This window comes from Mercenaria mercenaria, unplaced genomic scaffold, assembly GCF_021730395.1.
Source record: "Mercenaria mercenaria strain notata unplaced genomic scaffold, MADL_Memer_1 contig_3936, whole genome shotgun sequence".
Classification (NCBI taxonomy): Eukaryota; Metazoa; Mollusca; class Bivalvia; order Venerida; family Veneridae; genus Mercenaria; species Mercenaria mercenaria.
The window spans coordinates 1-25,480 of record NW_026462124.1 but is presented as its reverse complement, the minus strand read 5'-3'; the positions used below and the strand labels follow the sequence as shown (position 1 = coordinate 25,480).

The following is a 25,480-nucleotide window of genomic DNA, read 5'->3' as shown; positions in this document are numbered from 1 at the left end:
AGAAGAGGTATAGGTCCACCAGTTTTGTTCAGTCCTGAGGTGCTTGGCATAGGGTCTTTCTGATTTTGTGATTTTTTTTTTTTTTTTGCAGACTGTTCCATTATTTCAATGTTGTTTTTTTTTCTTTCAATAAATTCCCAGTAAGGAAGGGAGTTACAAACTTTCGTTTGGGTTTTTTTACGAGAGCTTTAGTGACAGTTCAGCAAAGAATGACTGGTCATCTGTGTTAGAAGATACTTCTGTTTCACAGTTAATGTTGGTCGATGAAGGTTGCATTGGACTTTTAGTGCACTCCTGTGACAAATCAGAAGTTTTGCAAGATTCATAGATGACAGCTGGAGCAAGATCCACATCAGAAATGGTGGTTTTGTCAAATGGAATTATACCGGCTTTCCTAAATGCACCTTGTAGATTTTCTGTGGACAGAGCTTTCATGTATGGTTTGGCTGTCAATGCTGCCACACTGTACTTTGAAATGGTAAGACCAGGGTTCTGTTGCATGTAAGAGTGACAAGCCATACTATATATCTTCCTGAATGGTCCAAATACCCCAACATCCAGTGGTTGTGGCAAATGGCTTTTATGTGGAGGAAGAACAAATACTATTACATTGTTTCTTTCAGCCCACAGAGTAAGAGTAAGGGAAATGTGTGACTATGTCCATCATACAGTAATAAGGTTGGTATCTCTGGTGACAGATTTGCATACTTCGCAAAATGGTTTGTGACATAATTCTGGAAAACCTGGGTGTTCGACCGACCATTCTTTGTCATTTCACCAGATGATCCGCCACAGGCGTCTTGGATGAATTCAGGGTTCCAACGTTTCCCAGAAAAAACATAGTATGGTGGTTTAGAATTACCAATGGCATTACCTCCTGCAATGATTGTAACCAAAGAAGACCTAGGTGATGTAACAGTTTGCGGAGTTGTGTCTTTACTACAAACAACCTTTGGTGGTTGGTGCTCCGGTCTCATCTATGTTGAAAATCCGTTCAGGCTTGTCTAGTAAGTTGTGTTCTTTCAAGATAGATTCAAGTTCACAGTAATAGTTATCAATGGTTTGTGCTGATGCAGATTTAGCTCAGTCTAGATATGGCAAGTTTCTGTGGTTTTGCAATATTTAAGTTAGGCCATCTCTTAACAAAGTCATAAAACCAACAATCACTGAGACTTTCAGCAGACTTGACAACTTTTCAAAGATGTAAGGCATAGTCCCTGGCCATGTACTTTATTTTGGACACATTATATCCATAGCCTATGCCTGCCATGTAAGAAATGTGCTTGACAATCTTTTCTTCTTCATCTAGAGAAAACAAAGGCTTAAACCCCACAGTTACGTCAACAGGAACCAATCCCCGTGTTCTGTCACGTAGAGTTGATTCTGGAACATTATACTCTCTAGAAGCCCTGTAGACTGACATGCCCTTCTGTGTGGCTTGAAATGCCCTCAAAAGATTTGCCCTGTCATATTTCATCTTGTTTTGCTTTGCATTCTGAAAATAAAATGTAAATCCTTTGAGCACAATTGTGGAAGAAGAGAAATACAAACAAAATATTCATTATGATGGCACTCATCCACTTCCGTAGATTTTTATATCATTGGCAGTCTATGACGTCATAATGCCATTTTGCAGACGGCCTTTACTTGTCAAACTTTCAATCCAAATTTTTAAGGGTGATTAAAGGATAAAAATGGGTGAATGGAGCAAATATGAACAGAAATGGTGAGTTTTATTGTATTTTGTATGAATACTAGGGTTACTTACCAGTATTGAAGACATTTTCACAAGTTTTCGTCCCGATGAAAAAAGAAACACTTCCGCTTTCAGTTTCACGTGGTAAACAGTTAACAGAGGGCGCTTTGTATACAAATTAGGTAATATACGGATAACCGCGGTATCACCGAGGACGCGGTACCAGCGGGGACGAGTACACCTATTATCAAACCAGCTGTAAGAAGAAAGAGATTTCTCCGACCACAAAAGATGCTCCTAAAGAACGTCTGAGAAGTAGAAGGGGTAAAACATCTATAGAGGCAGCTATGGGACTTAAAACTAAAAGATCAACTTTGACAGTGAGTTTTCTCTTTAAGGCACAGTTTATTGTCTTAGAATTTAACACCTCAAAAAGCATATTTATTGCAAATATACGTTAAAAACTCACCTTATTTTTTAAAATAGAATACTGTGTGCTTCTCCTGTCCGTGTACGGCGGGTCTCTCTTATCTGTAGCTGTATCCATGTAATCCCAAGGTATATCCACAGAATAGTCACAGGAATAATCAATCGTGAAACATCGGGCATTTCCGTATTCTCCGGTAAATATCCGGTCTATTGCGTAGCATAAAGGCCGAGGTGATCAGATTGAGGAATAATAACTTTTGCACATGAACAAGATGATATATCAATGCGCACTTCCGTTAAGTGCACATCAACAAAAAAATAGTTCGTTTAACTACTATTTATTGCAAATATACGTTAAAAAACTCTTTTGAAATATAATAATGTGTGCTTAATTTAGAGAACTGTCATTAATATGTACACGTATATGACTAGTGTTCATAAAGTAATGGTAAATCCAACAACAAAACATGTTAAGATCAAACTATGTACATGATGTGCATTTCCAAACTGTAACTGTACCTATATACATATATCGCAATGACTAGTTGTTATATATAATACGAGTCCATATCTCGCGCACTATATGTTTTAAAGATCGTTACTTTCCACTACCTAAAATGTTTTCGGTGTATGATGTTGGAACTCTCCCATACACATAGTGACTTAAAAAGACCTCCTTGGTCTTCCAACGGCCGATTTTCATAACAGTTTCAGGTAAAATTCCTTGGGACACTGCCCTGGTCGCACCTGTTGGCCTGGACGATTTTGCAGAATAACCTTCTAAACCGGCAAGTTTAATAGCACTTTCTAGAATATTGCCGACAGTGTCACTGGTAATAGCTGTGAATGGTGAGCGTAACGAAATTAATAGTGGTTTTTGGTGCGGGTCTCAAAAAGGATTTGTCCGCTCAATGTATGTTTTCAAACACTGTACAGGATCCATTATGGGATCGCTATTATGAGGTATCTCTACAGAAAATCCTTGTCTTTTTGTGTCATTTTTAATACCCCAGAGAATTATCCTCATTGAATTCTAAATCGTAGGTTGATAGTGCAATCCGATGGAGTGTAAAATCACTTTAAATACGTTTGCTTTTAGAGCTTTTGGAGCTAAATCTGATGGTCGTGTCATCAACACTATTGCTAATAATGGCACACACTTCATTCGCAAATCCGCAATAGATAAATTGTTATTATCTCCTAATTTCACAAATAAATTTCTAAACTTTTCAGCCGGCATGGGTTTCTGTCTGAACATTGGACGCTTAGTTCCAGTTTTAGTTAGCACAGTAATTAAGCGTTTTATATCTGGGTTTTGAGTTGTTGAACACTTATTAATTGAATGGAATAAAAACGATATTGCCGCACTTACTGTATTTAACATAGATTCAGGTCGTTCCGACGTATCAGCTATTTCGCACAAAAAGTCCGCCAAATAATCAACATTTTCATTTTCAGTGAAATCAATACCTCTATTCTTACAATAAGCGATGAAACGATTTGTATACAAATAGTAGAGTCAGCTAAACAATGAGTTGCTTGACGCGCGGGTTTCATTGACCAACCCAAGCACCTTAACCTGCTTGACCACAAATCCTCCAAGCATATATTTGCCAGTATCTGTTTTTGATTGGTTCTGCTCTGGGTCCTACTGCTAAAACAGTTCTCTTTGACAATGGAAGTCGTATAGGTTTGTCTATCAGCATAGACAGAAGTTTTTGATACCAGAGTTTTCCATCCCATTTTGGAGCTATCAACGTTGCTATTGCCTGTTGTGAACATACTATATCCAGGACTTTTAGTATCAGAGCGAAAGGAGGATTTACAAAATTGTTCACCGATCCCCAATCGGTTTTTGCTAAGGCAACCACACCGTATGTCAGAGGGTCCCAAAACATTGAATTGTACAGAGGTAGTTGTGCTGTCATTATCGACGCGAAGCGATCTATGTCGTGAGGACCCCACATTTCTTCTAACATTTAGAATAAGTTCGGATGAAGTTTCCATTCGTACGTAGACTTTATTCGCGATAAATGGTCTGCTTTCCAATTGTTTTTTCCCGATAGGTAACGTGCACTGAGTGTTATATTGTGATTCAATGCCTGTATATGTATGTTGCGTGCTATTGTATCTAACTGAACAATCGAACCCCCATGTTGTTGAGAAAAGCAACCGTAGTTATGTTGTTCGAAAGTACCTGAACATGTTTTCCTTCTAATTTGTGTATGAAGGATAGAAGACCCATCAACATCGCTGACAGCTCGCGGCAGTTTGAACTTCTGTATGTCATTGAATCGTCCCAAAGCCCATGGGCTTCGTGGTGAGGGATCCACGCGCCCCACCCGTAACCAGATGCGTCCGTTACTAACTGAATGTCAACTGAGGAACGATTGAGTATTCTAGCCCCTAATGCGTTTCAATTTTCTACAGATCGAAACCACCAAGATAAGTCTTCAAAAGAATATTGATCAATGTTTAATGTATCTTGCCATGACTGTCGTTTTCTGCAGTAATCTATAAACGTTTCGTAGTAATGACTTTCCTGGTAAGACACACTTAGACATAGAGACACATTGACCAGCAATTCTAGCTAATTCTCGCGCACTCGCGAAACCACGTCGCAACACACTGCTTATGTCTTTTCATAGAATACGAATACGCTAGCTCTGGTCTAATACTTATCAATGTTTCTTCCCCTGAATTATCAATAACGTGCCCAATATACTGTTTAACGCGTTCAGGATTCAAAGATGATTTTTCATAATTCACAGGAAGGCCTAACTTAGCTAAAAATGTCAGCAAAAGTTCCTTATCATGTGTAATATTGTCAAAAGTTCCAAAGATGATGAAATCATCTACATATGCAACAACACGAAGTCCTAATGATCGTAAGTACTTAAAAACTTCTCGTATAACTTTATAGAATAAAAATGGGCTGCAACAATGCCCAAAGGGTAGAACAGTCCACTTGTAAAACACGTCTTTGTATCTAAAACCTAGAAATTCCTGATGACTAGAATGGACAGGTATGTGATAAAACCTATTTTTTATATCTGCAGTGACCATATAATTCTTAGGCTGAACGATAGATATTACAGTTTTAATGTCTTCATTAGTAAAAGCAGGTGCAGTACATTTGGAATTTAAATGACGCAGATCTATTATAATACGGAAACCACCCTTTTTCTTAGGTACACAGTTAATTGCTGATATATAATTTGGTTTTGATTCACAAATATCTATATAACCTTGCAATAACAGATTGTTGATTTCTGTATCTAAATATGCTCTTTCTTTGTTTGAAAAGGACTTATTCTGAAATTCAAAACTATCAATACTTTCACTAAAAGGAAATAGTACACCATGTTCCAACCATTGTAAAACTTGTTCATTAGTTCTTATATTTTTCCAAAACAAAGTGTTTTTCATAGTGAACTATTAAAATTTTACTGTTCATCTGAAGGCTCGCGTGGAGAAATTTTTGGCCTCTTATTAAAGTTTCCTGGGACTCTTTTTCTCTGACCCCCAAAACTGTCAAATGTACCACGGTAATTGCCTCTTCCAAAACCACCAAAATATCCCCCACTAGCACCCTAATACCCAGGTATAGAAAATCCTCCTTGTGAGTGTTGTGACCGTGTATTACCGATGTATCTAGTGTGAATACTTGAAAGCTCTGCTGCAACGCGTACGTTGTTTATATTTCTGTCAGTAAATCCCGAACTGACTTTAGTGAGTGCACGAAATAAGTTAGCAGTGTTGGTGTCAAAACGCCCTTTTACCAAAAGGGCAGAGTACTCATCTTGTAGGTATTCTATATGTGCCGCTAAAACGGTTATAATAGGATCTAATTCTAAAGTTTGGCCCTCTTCCGATTGGCTAAGCAATTTTATGACTGTTTCAACGTACCTACCACTTTTAGATAGAACATTCAAAACCGGTTGTTCCTCTCTTTTGATTCCTGCACGCGAGTCATGCAATTTTAAATGACCCGGAAGTGTTACTTTATCAACTGAAGAACGAATAGAATTAAAGTTCTCCTGCAAATCACTGATTGCAGGACCCTCGGCGGCAATTTGCTCGGGACCGAGATGAATACAGGTGGCCTGGTCTGGCGGAGATTGAGGACTGGCCTCTCTGGGCTGTCTGTTCAATGAAGCAGCGCAATATGGCGCGGTATGACGCAAAGACTGCGTACTACTTTCCTGGGGAATTTTATTGTTTACAGTAATTTCTAAAGTATTTAAACGTTGTAGAATTTGATCTTATCACTTTCCTCAAACCTTTCGTTGGCTCCTTGTGATCTACCATAATGTAGCGTTTGGTCCAAATTTTCTTCATCACGTTCACTCATAATTAATATGGCGACCCGCCTGTGAATTTGCACACGAACAAGATGATATATCTATGCGCACTTGAATTCCGTTAAGTGCGCGTCAACAAAAAATAGTTCGTTTAACTACTATCATGTCATTGATATGTCACTTTAAGAAGTCAGACATGTTCTTTTATATTTGAGCATTTTCTTCATACACTAAACTTCCAGAATAGCATCCTAACCAAGTCAATTTTCAGTCTTTAAAATGAGGTTTCACTGAGATACAACTAAGTAATTATGCTCAGAATGAAATGTTGCTCTTACTGTATGTCTGTCTATCCAGTTAGCTCAGTATGTAGAACACAACACTTCCAACCAGGAAGTTGTAGGTTCAAATCCCAGGTATAGCATATGATTTAAAAAGTTAAATATTTTCTTTTATATAAGACCAGAATGTTTCGTACAGTAATCTATTCAGCATTCCATTGCAACCTATTTAAATCAAACAGTTTAACATTTTCAGTGATGTATGTTACACTTAGGCTGCGCTGAGACACACTTTGCAGCTATGGTCAAAATAAAATACAGTGTAACTTCCGAAAACCGGACCTTCTGAAAACCGGAAACCTTTGAAAACCGTACAAAACTCAAGGTCCCGTTTTTTTTCAGTTCTTATTTCTATATATTTTTAACTTCTGAAAACCGGAACTTCCGAATTCTGAAAACTGGACGATTTTTGAAGCACCGTTTATATTTTAACACTAAAATTGACTTCCGAAAACCGAACAGCAAAATATTTGCTGGATTAAAAGTGTCGCCTGATAATCCAAAAATGCTGTCATTATGTTCTTTTTTTATCTATTAGCGGCGCGCGTTTATTTTGACACGATATATATTCACAATGATATCTTGATGCAAAAGTAAGGAAGTAATTAGCGATTATTTTCATTTGTATTCAGTTTATGAAAACATAACATAATTATGTGTTAAAAACTTTCTTAATGTTTGAACAAAAGAAAGATAGGTGTTTTAAAAGATTTAGTTACATCGATTAAACTATGCATTATCAACATTAATAGAAATTGAATGTTGACAAACTCAGGACTCCAAAGATGGTAAAATGTAAGTGGAAAATGTATGCGTAAATGCTATTATTAAAGTTATGTTGTTTCTTCTTATATTTGTCATTTATGTATTTATTATCCTTAATGTTTGTAATTAATTATTTGATTAATTAATTAATTAATTAATTAGAAATTGTAAAATTGAAAGGATAATAATCTCCTTCATCCTACGTGTAAGAAAACATAACTCTTGTGCACCTCGTCCACTTTGTCTACAAACTTTCAAATTTCTGAATTCCGGAAACTTCCAAAAACCGAACTTTTAGGCTGGTCTAGAGGTCGTTCGGTTTTCGGAAGTTACACTGTATTATGATTGTAGTTTAGTTCTGCTTGTCCTGATAGCTCAAAATGTAGGGCACTACACTTTTAGCAAGGAAGTCCTGGGTTCAAATTCCAGGTGAGGTATATGCTCTTCGTGATGATTGACAATGTGTCAGCTGTGATTATCTCCCCTAGTACTACAGTAATCACTGCTGTCATAAATACAACATGACCTTGAAAATCAAATGGCCATTGAAAGAAATTCAAATATTAACCCAAATTAGAATAATTCAAAACAATTACAGTAATTGAAATTTAATATCAGATGATGAAAATAATCAATCAAAATCTTGATGAAATAATTGTCTCTGTCCTGTAAGGGAAGAAAACTACATCAGATTGAATTATTGAAAACATGAGCCTGATGTAATGTTTCCCCGAACCTATTCTGATTTATGTGGAAAATTAGATATCTAGTAAATATTGATCCGATGCCAAACAGCCGGATACATTTCGGGTTTCCATAAATTTGTATCAATGCTCAGGAAGCAAAACAGATAAAGAAAACAAAATTAGCTAAAAGTCAGGCAGATGAGTCACAAAGTTTGAACCAGTCAGCTGAAAATTTACAGTGTCAAACTGAATCCCAGGTGAACCAGTCCTTAGACTGTCTTCAATCTTCAGCCCAGTCTACAGAAAATACACAGTCATCAGGTCACTCAGAACATGTGCAGTTTGTAGCTCAGAAGGATGGCAGTGCACCACTCAATCCAAAGGAGAAAACTTTGGCTCGTCCACAGCTTAAGATACTTCAGCGCTCTCGGTTTATATACTGGATTTGGACGGGAGCTCTTAAGCCGCAACTATGAAAAAAAAATAATAAAAAAGCGGCATTTAGAGTTTTGGAAGCCAGGACTAGCTCGTCCAGAGAAACTTTTAGCATTCACAGGACTTTTCTCTAAAAGTAATCTTACTTCCATGCATTTTCTTGTATACTTTGCCATTTCTGTACCAAGTAAGGATGACAGTGTTAAATGTCCAAGTATTTTTATACCCCCATCGTGGAGACATATAGTCAAGACCATCTGTCTGACTATCTGTCTGTCTATTTCAGATTGATGACTAAAGAACACTTAGGCCCACAGGTGTCAAACATTATAGGATAATTGCTGGCGGTCAGTCGATGACCCCTAGTTTTTAGAGTCAGTAGGTCAAGGTCAGAGTGACCATGATACTGAATACTTATAACTGAAAAATGCTATGGCCTACAATCTGACTAAAGTATATCTCCTATTACGCTACGCTTTGGATCTGAGAACGAGCTATTGAGGGCCTCGTTCTGACGACCCTTTCGCTAGCCTATCAGAGATTAACTTACAACAATTTGCAAATCTTAGTTAGCCTTGATTTTTTATATTTACAAATCTTATGTTTGTCAGAGAGCCGGTTTGTTCAGTCGATAGGCCACTTGCTCTGTAAGGGAGGGGTCCTGGGTTCGAGTCCTGGTTTGACTGCACATTTTTCTTACTCTTTCACAAACAAGAACAAGTCGTCTGATTGGTTCAAATCAAAATAGATTTGTAAAAATAAAAATAGCAATATTGTAAATCCAAAATATACAAAAGACGAATGTGAATGGGTCGTTCTCAGATCTTCGTTTAGAAGATCAAGTACTTTAGTCTGATTGTTATGGCTTACAGGCATCAAACTTCATTTGGTGATTGACTGCAGTCAATACATGACCAGTATTGTTTTGGGGATCAGTAGGTCAAAGTTGAAGGTTGTATTGACCTTGTGGCTGAAAACAGTTTCTGATTGGTAACTGAAGAATACTTTCCTTGTCTTATGTTAAGATTATAACAAAGAAAAGAACCTATAAGGTTTAAGAAAAAGATGTACTCTTTAATCTTTGTAATAGGAGAGATCGTGTTTATACACAAAACCGTTGTATTTTCTATTTTTAGAACTGATAAGACAAAGATCAGGTGGGCAGACGCCGAGCGTCCATGTTTTTTGGTAAACAGTGATGTTCTTCTACTGGCTTAAACTTTCTTAAAATACAAATGATATCAATAATTTTTTGATCAATGGAAATGATATAAAACAAGCAATTTATTGATTACTTTTAATTATTATTTCGAAATAAAATGAATTAATTATGAACACTTAACTTACAGTGTTTTTTTCTAAAAGTTTGGAGCATCGCTACGCCGCTATTAAAATCATATGTCATTTAAAATGTTTATTCATTTTAGAAAGATATTTGAATAATAAAATATGAAAATCATAAGCATTTCAAAACTTTTTGATTTTTTTAAAATCCATAAATGAGCGAAAAAGTTATTAAAAATTAAAAATTCCAATCCCATACACAAACGCTTGTTTTGTCCGCCACCAGGTAAACAAGTGTTGATGCGTGACGTCACGGCGATCTCTCCTATTAATGAATTCCAGAAGTCCGCAAATACAAATAAGAATAAAATCTGGAAAGTAGATCCCTCGGAAACACCGAGAACAAGGCAAATAGTGAAAATTGCAGACTCCGTTTGATTGAGTCTGTTCATGGGCAGTAATGGAAAAAGCAACACTGCCCACGCCCCCTAGCACCGGCTTAAGCAGTATTCAATCTTCAAATCTAAATGAGTTGAAAAAGCAGTATTAGAAGCCTTTATTTTTCAGGTGAATCTGGAACTTTACTGATGGATGGCACGACAAGTGGACCTGTTACATCCAGTTGGTCAATGGTATCCTCAAGGTCTTTGTCATTAGTTGACTGAAGTGATAAAGACAGCAATACCTCACAGAGTAGCTACCTAACAGAGAAAGATCTCCAGTTTCAAGGTACTTGAGAATACTTATTTCTTAATAGAATCTAATAAAAGCTGCTGACATGATGTTTAGAAGGCAAATTTTAATAACTTGTACACAGTTTAATTTTAATGGTAATTGTTTCAAGACATAATTGTTGTCAACCAGTCTACTTCCAACAACCCGTGCACTGTAATTAAATATTCGTACACAATTATTTGATTTAAGAAATAATTTATAGCGCAAAAGAGTGCTATAACACTATTTATGCACGATGGGTGGTTATACATTGGGCGCAATAATTTCACGAGGGCACACTCCTCGTGAAATTATTTGAACAACGTATTACCACCCGAGTGTATTTATAAATAGTGTCAAAGCACGCTTGTGCTATAAATTAATTCAATTTTTGATATACCCTTATATAGAAGTGCTCTTTCTTGGTCGCAACAAAAATTTGACATCACATTGCGTAAATGTTATGTCATTCTAGCGTAAGCGTGTTTTAACAGAGAATTACTTTTAGATTTCTGACTTCATTGATATTGAAATATAAGTTATCTATTGCTGATTGTACTCCTTTACAGCCACAGTATCAAACTTGCTGTTGTCTGATGATGCAGCAGCTCGTGATGCTGATGAAAGTGACATTGAGGTTGACCCGGGAACCATTACACCTCCTGGTTCCCCTTTCAGAATGGAAGAATCTCCAACGGTACAGGAAATGCTGTCTGCCATAGATAATTATCAACACAGTTATTTTGCTTGTAGACATGATAAATTGCATCACATTGATATTCGTCAATTAGCGTAGATTTGACAGTGCACATTTTTCCAATATTGATGGCTGTACCATGGTGTCAGCTTGAGCTTTGACAAGTGCTTCAAAGGATACATCATGACCAAAGCTATTGAAGTTACTTTAATCCCAGAACAGAACATTACTGACTGATAGGGAAAATATTACTTGCAGGGAAAAAGGGACCCAGCTAAATTTTCATGAGAAGACTGGAAGCTACACAATAATGCTTCAAAAAATTGATCAATGTTCAGTGAACCAAGGCAGAAATACCAAAGATTCTTATCGTAGAGGTTGGAAAATGATTGGAAATTATGTAGTATTCATATGCAGTTTCAGCATTTTCCATTTTTTATGGAAAACCATGCTTGTTCAGCTATAATGCATCCAGGTACAGGTACCGGTAATGTGGAATTGCCAAAAGAGAATACATAATCACATGGCAATTGCTGAGTGTCATTACTGGTCCACTACCTAAAGCCAGATATACGAAAGAGATGACTTGAAAGATTAAGCTTGCTTCTGGTAGATATTTTTATCATTCACAGTTTTTGATGAATGTTGGATGGTTAAAATTTATAAAATGTATTCTTAGGATTAAAAGAGGCATACATGTATGTATTGTATTAATGAATAGATGTAGTATTATTCACTTACTTATTGAAATGAGCATCTTTCATTTCCAGATGAGTGTAGTTACCTTGACAGCAGTAACCTTGACAACAGTTGTCAAGGAAGTACTTCCATGGATACCAGTAATCCGGACAGTCTGTACAGCAGCAGTAACCAGGCAAACTTTTCATTCTTTAGAAATATTGACAGCAACACAAGTCAAGGTAACAAAATTTCACTTTTTAAATATTTTTTCTGTCACATGTTAAGAGAATATACGTGACAACAAACAACTTTTGGGGCATTTTAAGGTTTTCTGTTGGATCATATTTCTTTCAGGTTTTTGGGCCTCTTATTTTGCTTTTCCTTTTTTCACAAAAAACACTGCCATGTCCACTTTTGTGGTTTAGAATATATTTTAGATGGTGCTTGACAAGTTCATTGTAACTGCAGTACCAAATTTTGCTTTGTTTAAGGTCAACCCTCTTTTTCCATGTAACATAGGCCCATAACTTTGGAAATGTTTGGAACAGAAGGCCGGATTGATTATGTGCACCATTGTCTGTTTGTCATTGAATGAAGAGAAAGATTTACATGAGTTTTCAGTTTAAACTGAAAGATAATACAATACAGGTGAGATTGATACAGTCAGATCTGTAGTGAATTCTGAAAGTGACAGTGTATCTTCCTCATCATCCGAGGTAAGTTATCTCAAGGAAATAAACTGAATTGACTGCGTCAGAATAGAGGACAGAATATTTTACTGAGTTATAAATGATAGAATTTGTCCATCAGCTGTAGGACCTATAAATAGGTCAAATGGTCTTTAACTTAGCCTGTTTAAGATATAAAACTGAAATTGGAGACCAATCTCAGAACACAAGCAGCTAATTGGTTGGTTCTAGGTTTAATTTTGAAATTGACCAACGGCAGGGTTGCATTTTATGACTGGTTTACAAACTCATTTTAATATCTTTAAACCCATGTATGTAAATTAGTTTTGATATATATGAGTATTTTACTTTTGTCATATATGATGTGAGTTATACTGTTATGGTAGTCAGAAAAAATGTCTCTATTAAAGTACAGAGTATTATAGGATTTGTACAAACATTTTCTGTAGTAATTATAATGTCCATAAAAATTGACAGTGTTCCATACAATATCTTTATATTGTTTTGACCTTGTAGTCTGTACTTAACTTTGACTATTTCTTGTCCAGGTAGAAGATTCACAGTTGGATGGAGATACAGGAGAAAAACGTGAACGCAGAAGAAAGAGGAAACTTGAGACAGAGGAACAACCAACAGCTGTGGTACTTTCTAAATTCCAGTAAGTATATTCATAGAGACGCAGTGGTTTAGGGGTTGAGTGTCTTATTCCTAATTTGCAGGTAGAGCAGAATTTTACCACAGACCTCATAATCCCATACATAGATGTGAGGCTGTGAGTACTTGTCAGGGGTCTGAGAAGAGGTCATCGTGTGTAGTAATCTAAAACCTTTTGCTGCAATCAACAAAAAAAAGAGTACTTTTAAACATTTATTCACATTCTTGTTCGATGAAAATGAAATCTGTATGAAGTGGTATGAAGTTTTTAATCCCCAGCCACGAGTGGTGGGGGTTATAGGAATGGTGTCTTTCCGTCTTCCACCCTTCCATAACATTTTGTGTCCGTTCTGTATCTCCTAAACCCCTTGAAGGATTTTCATGAAACTTGGGTCAAATGATCACCTCATCAAGCCAATATGCAGAACTCATGAGTCAGCCATGTCGGCTCAAGGTCAAGGTCACAACTCTAAGGTCAAAGGTTTGAGACTTCTGTTTCATGTCCACTCTGTATCTCCTAAACCCCATGAAGGATAATCATGAAACTTGGGTCAAATGATCACCTCATCAAGACGATGTGCAGAACCCATGAGCCAACCATGTCGGCTCAAGGTCAAGGTCACAACTCAAGGTCAAAGGTTTGAGCCTTCCGTTTCATGTCTGCTCTGTATCTCCTAAATCCCTTGAAGGATAACCATGAAACTTGGATCAAATGATCACCTCATCAAGACGATGTGCAGAACTCATGAGTCAGCCATGTCGGCTCAAGGTCAATGTCACAACTCAAGGTCAAAGGTTTGAGCCTTCCATTTTGTGTCCACCCTGTATCTCCTAAACCCCTTGAAGGATAATCATGAAACTTGTGTCAACTGATCACCTCATCAAGACGATATGCAGAATCCATGAGTCAGCCATGTTGGCTCAAGGTCAAGGTCACAACTCAAGGTCAAAGGTTTGAGCCTTCCATTTTGTGTCCGCCCTGTATATCCTAAACCCCTTGAAGAATAATTATGAAACTTGGGTCAAATATTCAACTCATCAAGAGGATGTGCAGAATCTATGAGTCAGCCATGTCATCTCAAGGTCAAGATAACAACTTAAGGTCAAAGGTTTGAGCCTTCTGTTTCGTGTCCGCTCTGAAATGATCACCACAGCAAGAAGATTTGCAGAACCCATGAGCCAGCCATGTCGGCTCAAGGTCAAGGTCATAACTTAAGGTCAAAGGTTCGAGCCTTCCGTTTCATGTCCACTCTGTATCTCCTAAACCCCTTGAAGGATAAACATGAAACTTGGATCAAATGATCACCTCATCAAGAGGATGTGCAGAATCTATGAGTCAGCCATGTCATCTCAAGGTCAAGGTCACACACAAGGTAAAAGCTTTGAGTCTTCCATTTTGTGTCCTCTCTGTATCTCCTAAACCCCTTGAATGATAATCATGAAACTTGTGTCAAATATTCACCTCATCAAGATGATGTGCAGAACTTATGAGTCAGCCGTGTCTGCTCAAGGTCAAGGTCACAACTCGAGGTCAAAGGTTTGAGCCTTCCATTTTGTGTCCGCCCTGTATCTCCTAAACCCCTTAGAGAATAATCATGAAACTTGCGTCAAATAGTCAACTCGTCAAGACGATGTGCAGAATCTATGAGTCTGCCATGTCATCTCAAGATCAAGGTCACAACTTAATGTCAAAGGTTTGAGCCCTCCGTTTCATGTCTGCTCTGTATATCCTAAACCCCTTGAAGGATAATCATGAAACTTGGATTAAATGATCACCTCATCAAGACGTTGTGCAGAACTTATGAGTCAGCCATTTCGGCTCAAGGTCAAGGTCACAACTCAAGGTCAAATGTTTGAGCCTTCTGTTTCGTGCCCGCTCTATATCTCCTAAACCCCTTGAAGGATAATCATGAAACTTGGGTCAAATGATCACCTCATCAAGACGAAACGCATGTCAGCCATGGTGGCTCAAGGTCAAGGTCATAACTCAAGGTCAAATGTTTGAGCCACTATCCATAAGAGCGGCGTGGGATGTAGCTGTCTTTCAGACTGCCTTGTTAAACTATGAATTGTTTCAGAGAATTTATGTAAATTTATGGAGTTTCTTCAAGAACCTGTGATAATGACTTTCATCAAATATATAACTCTTTTATTTTGGTATTGAGGACCTGGGCATTTCATTTGTTATGCTCAGTATATTTCTTTGACGGAAACCATATTCAGCCTGTGTCTCTGGTTGTAAGAGAAGTGTCAAACTGAATACAGTCAACACTGTCTGAAACAACCTTTTCTGGGAAATGAAAAAAGATTGTCATTGTTGAGATGCGGTCTCTCAACACAGGTAAATTTACACTGTTTATTGTAGAAAAGGGAGAGAAAATTGTGGCCTTGATAATCAGGTTTTATAGTCGTGGTCTTTATTCAGATGGGGCCTTTAACAAAGGTTGACTGTAAGCTTGTTTCTGTACTTTAAAATTGACAGGAATGTTTCTTTTTTGTTAGATATCAGTTGATGAGTACATTTGAAGAAAGGCTGTTGCTGAAGAAATTGGAAGCAGCATCTGAGACCTGTAGATTACCTCCACACCTCAACAGGCTGAAAAGAAAACTCAAGGTCAGACAGGTAAGGTTGCAGATCTTTATACTGTAGATTATCTCCACATCTCAACAGACTAAAGAGAAAACTCAAGGTCAGACAGGTGAAGTGGCAATTTTTTAGCTCGACTTTTCTTAGAAAAAGTAGAGCTATTACACTTTTCGGCATCGCCGTTGTCGTTGGTTAAGGTTTTTTATAAAGTCAAATATCTCTGTAACTATTAAAGCTTTTGACTTGAAACTTAAAATAGCTATTAACCTTCAAAGTCTACACCAGGAGAAATAATCCCCATAACTCTGTTGTGAATTTTGACAGAGTTATGCCCCTTTTTAACATGTAATTTTTTTTAGTTAAAGTTTTTGATTAAGTCAAATATCTCTGTTACTGTTAAAGCTTTTGACTTGAAACTTAAAATTGTTCTTTACTATCAAAGTCTACACCAGGAGAAACAATCCCCATAACTCTGATTTGGATTTTGACAGAGTTATTTCCCTTTTCAACTTAGAATTTTTTGGTTTAAGTTTTTGATAAAGTCAAATATATCTCTGTTACTTTCAAAGCTTTTGAATTGAAACTTAAAATAATTATTTACTATCAAAGTCTATACAAGGAGAAACAATCCCCATAATTCTGATTGAATTGTAGCAGAGTTATTTCCCTTTTTAACTCCGAATTTTTTGGTTAAAGTTTTATAAAGTTTTTACTGGCAAAGCTCTAATTCAGAGTCAAGCACTGAGAAAAGTTGAACGCACTGTCTTATAGATAGCTCTTGTTTAACTGTAGATTACCTCCACACATGAACAATCTCAAAAGAAAAGTTATGATAAAACAGGTAAGATGGCAGATCTTTATACTGTAGATAAGCTCCACACCTGAACAGGCTGAAGGGAAAACTTAAGTTTAGACAGTAAAGGTGGTAGATCATTACTCTGTAGATTACTTGGCCACCTCAACAGACTGAAATGAAAATTCAAGGTCAGACAGGTAAGATGGCCAATCTTAATACTGCAGGTTACCTCCACACCTCGACAGATTGAAAAGAAAATTCAAGGTCAAATGGCAGATCTTTTTACTGTACGATTACCTCCATACCTCAACAGGCTGAAAAGAAAACTTAAGGTCAGACAGGTAAAGTGGTAAATCTTTATGCTAGAGATTACCTCCACACCTCAACAGGCTGAAAACAAATCTCAAGGCTAGACAGGAAAGGTGGTAGATCTTTATACAGCAGATAACCTCCACACCTCAACAGGCTGAAGAGAAAATTTAAGGCCAGACAGGTAAGTTGGTAAATCTTTATTACCTCTACACCTCAACAGGCTGAAAACTCAAGGTCATGCAGGTTTATACCGGTATATAAATTACCTACACACCTGGACAAGTTTAAAAAGAAAGTTAAAGGTCAGATGGTATATTACTATAGATAATCTCCACACCTGGCCAGGCTGAAGAGAAAGCTCAAGGTCAAACAGGTAAAGTGGCAGATTTTTATTTTATTGTGGGGTATCAATTAGGACTGGGACGATTACTCGGTTAATCGGATCCGATTCGATTACTAGATGAAACCAGTTTCAATTTTGCAAAACCGCTAGTCGCTCTCAAACAATAAACATCACGAATCGTACTTTATCTTTATAAACATTCCTTTGTCCAGCACATAGATCCGCAGTATATTTCGGCTAAAACACATTGAACATAGTCAATAGTCTTGGATTTGCCTTTCGGGATATATTCAAAATAAGATACACAAAAATATGACTTATTAATTATCACACTGCTTGCAAACGATAAAGTCTGTAAGTTCCTAATGAAGTCAGCTGCTGGAAGTACCTTGATACGGTCGTCTGGAAAGAAAACAGCATTTTCGATATGTAAAGCCACTAGAACCATTAGACAAGACTTCATTGAAAAAGCAGCTCAAATTCTCTGTATCTCAAAAGACAAGATACAATCCCTTGGTACTGGACACCTCACACAAATGATTTTAGATAGTACACACCCTGATAGCAAATTGACTTATAACATAGGAGAAAAGACAGCAGAACTCTTTGAATTGTACACTAGACAATATATACAAAATCTTCATTATACTAGACTCAGGCTTCTTAAACATATTGAACTGGATTAAAGAATTCAAATGTATTTAGAAAACTGCATCACCTGGTAATTGGCACCCACCCAAAGCTTGAAATGACATGGGAGAAACACATGTGTATTGTACTCATCAAAGTGAATATACATTCCAGTAATATATATAAAAAAAAAAGATAAAAAACTAAGAGAATAATTATATAAATAAACATTAAACCAAGTGACTTAACATTGGAACATCTTAAAAAGGAAATACTGGGGGAAAAAACCACTTTTCACTCATAAAATAACAATTTGGATTAGTATAGGAATAATAATACGACAAAAACAAAATATCTCTGTTGTGATTTAACACACAACATAAAACAAGAAGTATGGAAATTGACATAAAATGTAAAATAATATTTACAAAGAATTTCTACCAATTCATATAAAACTTATACTGGATGAGAACCTAATTTAGCAGTATTGAATTTATCTGGGGAGATAACACATAGTTAATAAATAAGGAGTGCCATTGAAAAGGAATGAGGAAAATAATATTGTTCTAATAGTTGTGAAATATATTAAATGAAAATTTTGGAAAAGTGAAGTTTGAAGTAAATACAAGTGAAAATCATTTGAAAAGTTCAGAAAATTTGTTATTTAATATCTTGAAGAGAGTGAAATCAGGCTGCAAGTTATCTGCATAGTGTGTGTATATATGTGTATATATTCTTCTGCTTGGATATATGTGATTTATTCGTTGGATTAACCCATCCATTGTCTTCGCCAATTACCAAGGATTACCCCTTGGGTGCCTCGCAAAATCAACGGGGGAAACTTCAAGATCAACAACAACAACATATGGCGGCCGATTATCCTGTTCGGTTCGATTTCATACAAATGATTAACCGGTTTCAAAATTTTGAAATCGTCCCAGCCCTAGTATCAATTAGCCTTACTCATCTGGCTTATCGGGATGACTTATTTTGTGATCTGATATTTCATAGTTGTCATCCCTCTAAGGTGACAGAGACAGCCACAGTCAAAAGTTATCACGCTGTCCAGAAACGCCCTATTATTTGGACTAGGTATCAGTCAGTATGATGATAATACTACGAGATCAGTCTCTTATATTCTAGTCTGGTAGTAAATCTTTCTTTCATATATTTTTCCTTGTCAGTCAAATGAATAATAAAAGCATCAAAACCTGATGTAGTGACTAAAGTGATGAGTTTGTTAAGCAGTAGTTTTGTCAATTAATAAAACTTTTTGGATGAATTTTCAGTCATTGTCCATATAGACTAATGTAAGAATAGGTCTTTAAACCTTGACTTACCATCAGTAGCAGGCTTGGGGTAATCAAATACAGTAATTGTAATCACCTGTAATTGATTACTCAAATACAGGTATTCAAATGTATTTGATTACTCACCTTAATCTGATTACATGTAATGTAATGTAATCAATTACAGTGAATATTCTCCCTGTAATCATGATTACTTTTGTTTACTTTCTGATTACTGGAGGAATAGTATGACACCAGGGTATAAATACAATGTGATTATCTAATATGCTTGCTTCACTTCATCTGGAGAATATTCCTAATAAGTTCAATGTAGTCAGAAACATTATCTCTAAACAATTGAAAGGTATGATAAATGCAGTTTGCCATCTTATTATAGTCCTAATTTATTAAGGATCAATAATCAACTGTGTCACCTACATTATCTACTGTAGGTTCAGATATTATGCACAGGTGAGAAAATATGACATTTAGAAGTTATAATATACCAACAATTTACACAATGCCACATGACATGCCTGAATTAAATCCAGAATGTAATTGTTAGATTAACTTAAAGGCTAACTTATCCTTCAAAATGCACAGAGATTTTTGTGAGCAGCCCCTTCTGCAACCAAACAGTCCTTTAAACACTTTACTGAAAGATATCAAAGTGGGTGGTTGATTATTTCGATATTCTTTCTGGATTTCCAGATTGAATGAATCATTAATTGCATCATCAAGTCTGTAAATAAAGTTAAAAACCATATATTCAGTTATGTATGCCTATATTTCTGTTGTCCAAACAAATGGTTATATTGAAATTAATCAAATGTTACATCATGATTACTTGAGTACAAGTAATGTAATATAATCAATTACTGATGCAAATTTAGAGTAATCTAATGTAATTGTAATTAGAAAATATCAAAGTAATTGTAATGTAATCAATTATTGACATTTTTAATCAGCCCCAAGCCTGCGAGTCAGTAGTTCTGTCAGTATTTGACGTCTGCAGTTTTCAGAGAAGATACCAATACAAAAGTTTTCAGTGTTTTGCCATTTTATTCTGTTTGAAATATTTTGCACACAAACATTGTCTGAATGGACGTCAACATGAGCAATTAAAAATTAGAAATTTTGTAGTCCCTTTTGCTCAGTTGTATGAGGAAAAGACAACAAATGTATAGCTAATGTAAAAGCTATTAGCCATTGTCTCCCCTGAATTAGAAGTTGCAGGTGTGTTACTGTTGGAACTTGAAAACTGCTCTGAGATTTCTGTAATCTGTGTAGGTACACACAGTTAGGTAGTCACTTAAGATAGCAGTAAGTTCCTGTTGATTAACATCATTTATATACTGTATAAAACACAATTACGTTAAGAAAGTGTGCTGTTTAACATTTATCAATATTATGTTTAAATAGCTTTCTTCTGAATTTTAGCACTTGTCAGAATAAACAAAAATGTCACACAGGTACCTGTGAAATATGAAATATTAAGTTTTATAACTAATTTCAGTTGAAGCGAGAACACGGTGTTCCCCAGTTTGATTTGGATGCAGAAATGAACAAATTGTCACAGAGATGCTTTGGTTTAATCATGGTGAGTGATCGTAGTTTGAAGTTCCTTTGTATTATATATTTGTTCAGGTCAGAGACTTTGTTGGAATGACAAGAAAGTCTTTCTATTAAAGTGACTCATACCTTTTTCAAGAAACATTTTGTCTGAAAATCATGTTTTATGAAAGCTAGACTTGATACTAATTTGTTGACATACAGTTTTTGCAAAGTAACTTTGTAAATAATGATTCAGTATTTCGATAGTGGTAGAGCGAAAAACATACATGTACTTTTGAACTTATGATCAAAATAAAACATTCTAAATGGGTTTTTGAAAGATATTTTATATGGGTTTTGACCTCATTTAGTTCTTAATGTCTGGTGTATACATTTTGTTGAAATATGTTTAAATTAATATATTTATAGGTTATTAGCTTTGTATCAAGAAAAATCAAGAAATATGCAAAAGTTCTGTAGTAGAAATATTGCGCGACTTTAGGAGCCTAGTATTATACTGCTAAAGAACGAGTGCGTATTTCTCAATGCACAGCTAATAATCTTTTTATTACAGACGTATCTATACATATTAGAATTATATAAATATTATGAATTTGTTCAATAGCCTGAATAAAACTGAGAATACTGAAGTAAATAAAAAAGAAAATTACAAAACATCACACGTTAACATGATGTCAGGCACCTGATATGAAATTCAGACATCAGTATGGAAAATTATTTTAAGTTGTAACTTAACGGAGAGTAAAAACGAGTATGTAAGTATCAAATGTATCTCCCATACTGTGAGCAAGTTGTTTTAATATCATACTTTAACTTCTACACAGACTTTAGGCCATTTGTTGCTTCATTGTGAAGGATATGTGTAGTTTTAAACATTTTCCACAAGGAAGAGTTATTTTGTGTTGTGTCTCTCTCAGTCAAATTGAGCAGAGGTGTTGGGGATAATGTACTAATTTTGCCGTGTATATGTCGGGTCACAATGAATGAGAGGGATAATGTTTTAATTATCTGGCATGTAAATAAAGTATGTATAGATTGGCCTGCAAATGTAATGAAATAAAGAAGATAACAAGTTAATATGCACAAAGTAACAAATATTTCATTTGGTCCTTTCCATTTCATTTACAATTAAAAATACCGGCTCGGATAAACATGCATGTTATAGTCATCAGTTTTTATTACAGGAAAGGCTCATCAACAATCCTGGAAATTATTACCATGGTGATATGAGAATTCTGGACAAATTTCAGGTATACAGAAGTGTTGAATATTAATATGTTTTGAATTATAAAAAAAAACTTTGGAATAGAAAATTTTCAAACTCTGTTTGATTTTCTTTTGTTAGTTTGCTGTGATGAGTCACCAGTGCTATTCCAATCCCTCCTGCTTTGTGTAGTATTACCATAAAGCTCTAGACGGATTTTCATCAATCTCGGTTTGTAGCATCTCTGTAAAGTCTCCTACCAGTATCATTCAAATGATGACACTTTGCCCCATGTAGTGGCCCCCAGAGCTAAAAACAGAAGTACCTTTAAATGACTTCTTATCATGAACTGCTTGACAGATCTTCGTCAGTCTTGTTGGTTTGTAGCTCACCAGTGTAAGGTCCTCTCCCAAGTTTGTTCATGTAGTGTGTTTGGTCCTTTTAGGAGTCACTGGAGTTAAAAATTGAAAATAACTTATTCTCATGAAACGATTGTTGGATCTTCATCAAACTTGGTCTATGGCATCATTATAAGGTCATCTCCTACACTTGTTCAAATGGGAGCACTTCATCCGTTTTAGGGGCAACTAAAGCTAGAAATAGATAAACCTCTCATAAGCCACCTGATGGATTATCATCAGTTTTATCTGTAGCATCATTCTAAGGTCCTTTTCAAAATTTGTTCAAATGGTTCTGCTTGGCCCTTTATAGAGGACACCAGAGTTAAACCTGTATACATTTTTAAATGACTTCTTATCTTGAAATTTGTTCTATACTGGTAATGCATTTTTGGGCTCTCACAGCAAAATATAGAAAGAAAATATTGATGACATTCTTAAAAGATGTTCAGCAAATTTGGTCAGAAGCAAGGTCATATGGTCAAGGTTGACCCCACTCTGCACACAAACTTTCAGAACATGGTCTTGTGAAATTTTTCATCTTTTGCTGTGAGCTTGGATGTCTGCTAACAGCCTTTATCTTTGATGGATTTAGAGTCACACCACATAGTTTAGGTCATATTGTGGCTTTTTGAACTTTCAGTGGAGGAGGAAGACCCCAGTTCCCATTTGGGCATTCTTTAAGGCATGGATGTGAACATGGTTAGAACCACAGACCTTTCATATGCCGGCTTGATGGCTTCCTCACATGAAGAATTCTATAATTTGAACCCTCATCATTGAGGGGCAAGTAATTTCAAGTCAGCTGCCTTAACCACTCAGTCATGAAGGTCCCCTTTATTTGAATTAATATAAGTGTACTCACAGTATCATTGTTATCCTTGTGAAATTGTAATATATTCCTTAAATTTTGAGCTGAAACCAAGTCTGTCTTATGAAATTTTAATATATTCCTTAAATTTTGAACTGAAACCAAGTCTGTCATTCTCGAACAAAACATTTAGTTTTCAGCTAAAGCAAGATAGTATGTGATCTTTTCTTTGTAGACAAATGTAAGCAACTTTTCAAGAGCACAGCTACATCAGCAACCTTCATTCCTTAACAGACTTGTTGGATATGAGGATGATCAACTACATACTGTGTGTAGTCCTTACACAGCCAGGTGAGTGTTTTTACATACAGTCTATGGTCCTTACATATTGTTGTATGAAGTCTTAACAAATGGTGCATGTAGGTTTACTCATCAAGGTGACTTTTCCATGAAGTCCATTCAAAATCTTGTGGATTAGCCAGGTGAGTGTTGTGACATATGTAGCCTTTACACAGCCAGGTTGGTGTTGTGTGCAGTTCTTACCCAGCCTGGTGGCTGTTGTGTTAAGTCCTTACATAGCTAGGTGAGTGTTGTGACATATGTAGCCTTTACACAGCCAGGTTGGTGTTGTGTGCAGTTCTTACCCAGCCTGGTGGCTGTTGTGTTAAGTCCTTACATAGCTAGGTGAGTGTTGTGACATATGTAGCCTTTACACAGCCAGGTTGGTGTTGTGTGCAGTTCTTACCCAGCCAGGTGGCTGTTGTGTTAAGTCCTTACATAACCAGGTGAGTGTTGTGACATGTGTAGCCTTTACACAGTCAGGTTGGTGTTATGTGCTGTCCTTGCCCAGGCAGTTGAGTGTTGTGTTATGTCCTCACCCAACCAGGTGAGTGTTGTGTGCAGTCTTTGCACAGTGTGGTGAGTGTTGTGTGCAGTCCTTGCACAGTGTGGTGAGTGTTGTGTGCAGTCCTTGCACAGTGTGGTGAGTGTTGTGTGCAGTCCTTGCACAGTGTGGTGAGTGTTGTGTGTAGTCCTTACACAGCCAGGTTAATATTGTGTAAACTCCTTACACAGTCAGATGGATAGTCTTGACACAGTTAAGAGAGTGTTGAGTGTAGTCCTTACACAGCAAGATATTACACAGTACAATGAGTGTTGTTTGTAGTCCTTACACAGCCTGTGGAGTGTTATGTTTATCTGTACACAGCATAGTGACTGTTTTATGTATTCCTTTTACAGCCTGGTTGGTATTGTGTGTAGTTCTTACACAGTTAAGTTTCTAGTCTACAAAGCTAGTTGTTGTATATAGTCCTTATACAATCAATTAAGTCTAGTATTTAGTTTTAAGAAAGCTAGGTGAGTGTTTTGTGTAGGCATTGTCTGATGATTATCGTATGATGTCTTTACAAAGTCTGACGAGTGTTGTATGTTTGAAGAAAGTGTTGTGTTTATTCTTTACAAAGCTAGGTGAGTGTTGCTTATAGTCATTACAAAATAGTTAATAACCTCTTTAGTGCATGTCAATTTGTGAGAATATGGGCCGCCGTGAGAAAAATATTGAGAAATATAGAGACCTATACCACATTGTAGATTGAAGTGAGTTATCGTAATTTCCCATGTATCTCTTTCCAGACACGCGACTGGAAAAAGTTATGACGTCATAAATATGGCGGCTTAAGAGAAAATAAAAAAACGTAGGCTGCTGAATAATTACAGTTGACAACGTCTTTGAGAACTATGTTATGATTGCAAAATTGATATATTTGGTGAAGGTAATGTTTATTCTAGCAGATAAAACACTTTATAGAAAAGAATGGAATTCATTAAGCTTAAAATAAAAAGAAAACATATCCATAAATATAAAAAAAAAAAAGACGAAAACGACTGAATAACGATATATAGTGAGCAAATGTCTATTAATGGCGCAGTATGTTCGATTTAAAATAGAAATAGTCTGATAATCTATCACTACAATAGTCGATTAGCATAATTATATGTATCTATATACCCTTGTTGTCTGTATGAGTATGTCAGATCAGATTAATGCCTCGAGACTGTGGCCAGAACTCAAAATCAATAGAAAAAGTATCTGTTACAATTTTAAGAATGCTTTTTCTAATGCATTTACAGCTTGTTGTAAACTATTTTGTAGTGCAGATT

General features: G+C 36.1%; 1 protein-coding gene across 1 annotated transcript; it reads left to right on the top strand.

Annotated features, from left to right (window-relative positions):
- Positions 1–1,912: 1,912 nt before the first annotated feature.
- Positions 1,913–24,477, top strand: LOC128553552 (cysteine-rich protein 2-binding protein-like; the record flags this gene model as incomplete). The annotated part of the gene is made up of 11 exons (XM_053534736.1): positions 1,913–2,076; positions 10,508–10,669; positions 11,224–11,960; positions 12,122–12,271; positions 12,681–12,748; positions 13,270–13,379; positions 15,878–15,998; positions 20,849–20,932; positions 22,092–22,157; positions 23,556–23,671; positions 24,395–24,477. Coding segments are annotated over exons 4-11 (739 nt in total), but the record flags the coding sequence as incomplete, so codon positions are not given.
- Positions 24,478–25,480: the final 1,003 nt, after the last annotated feature.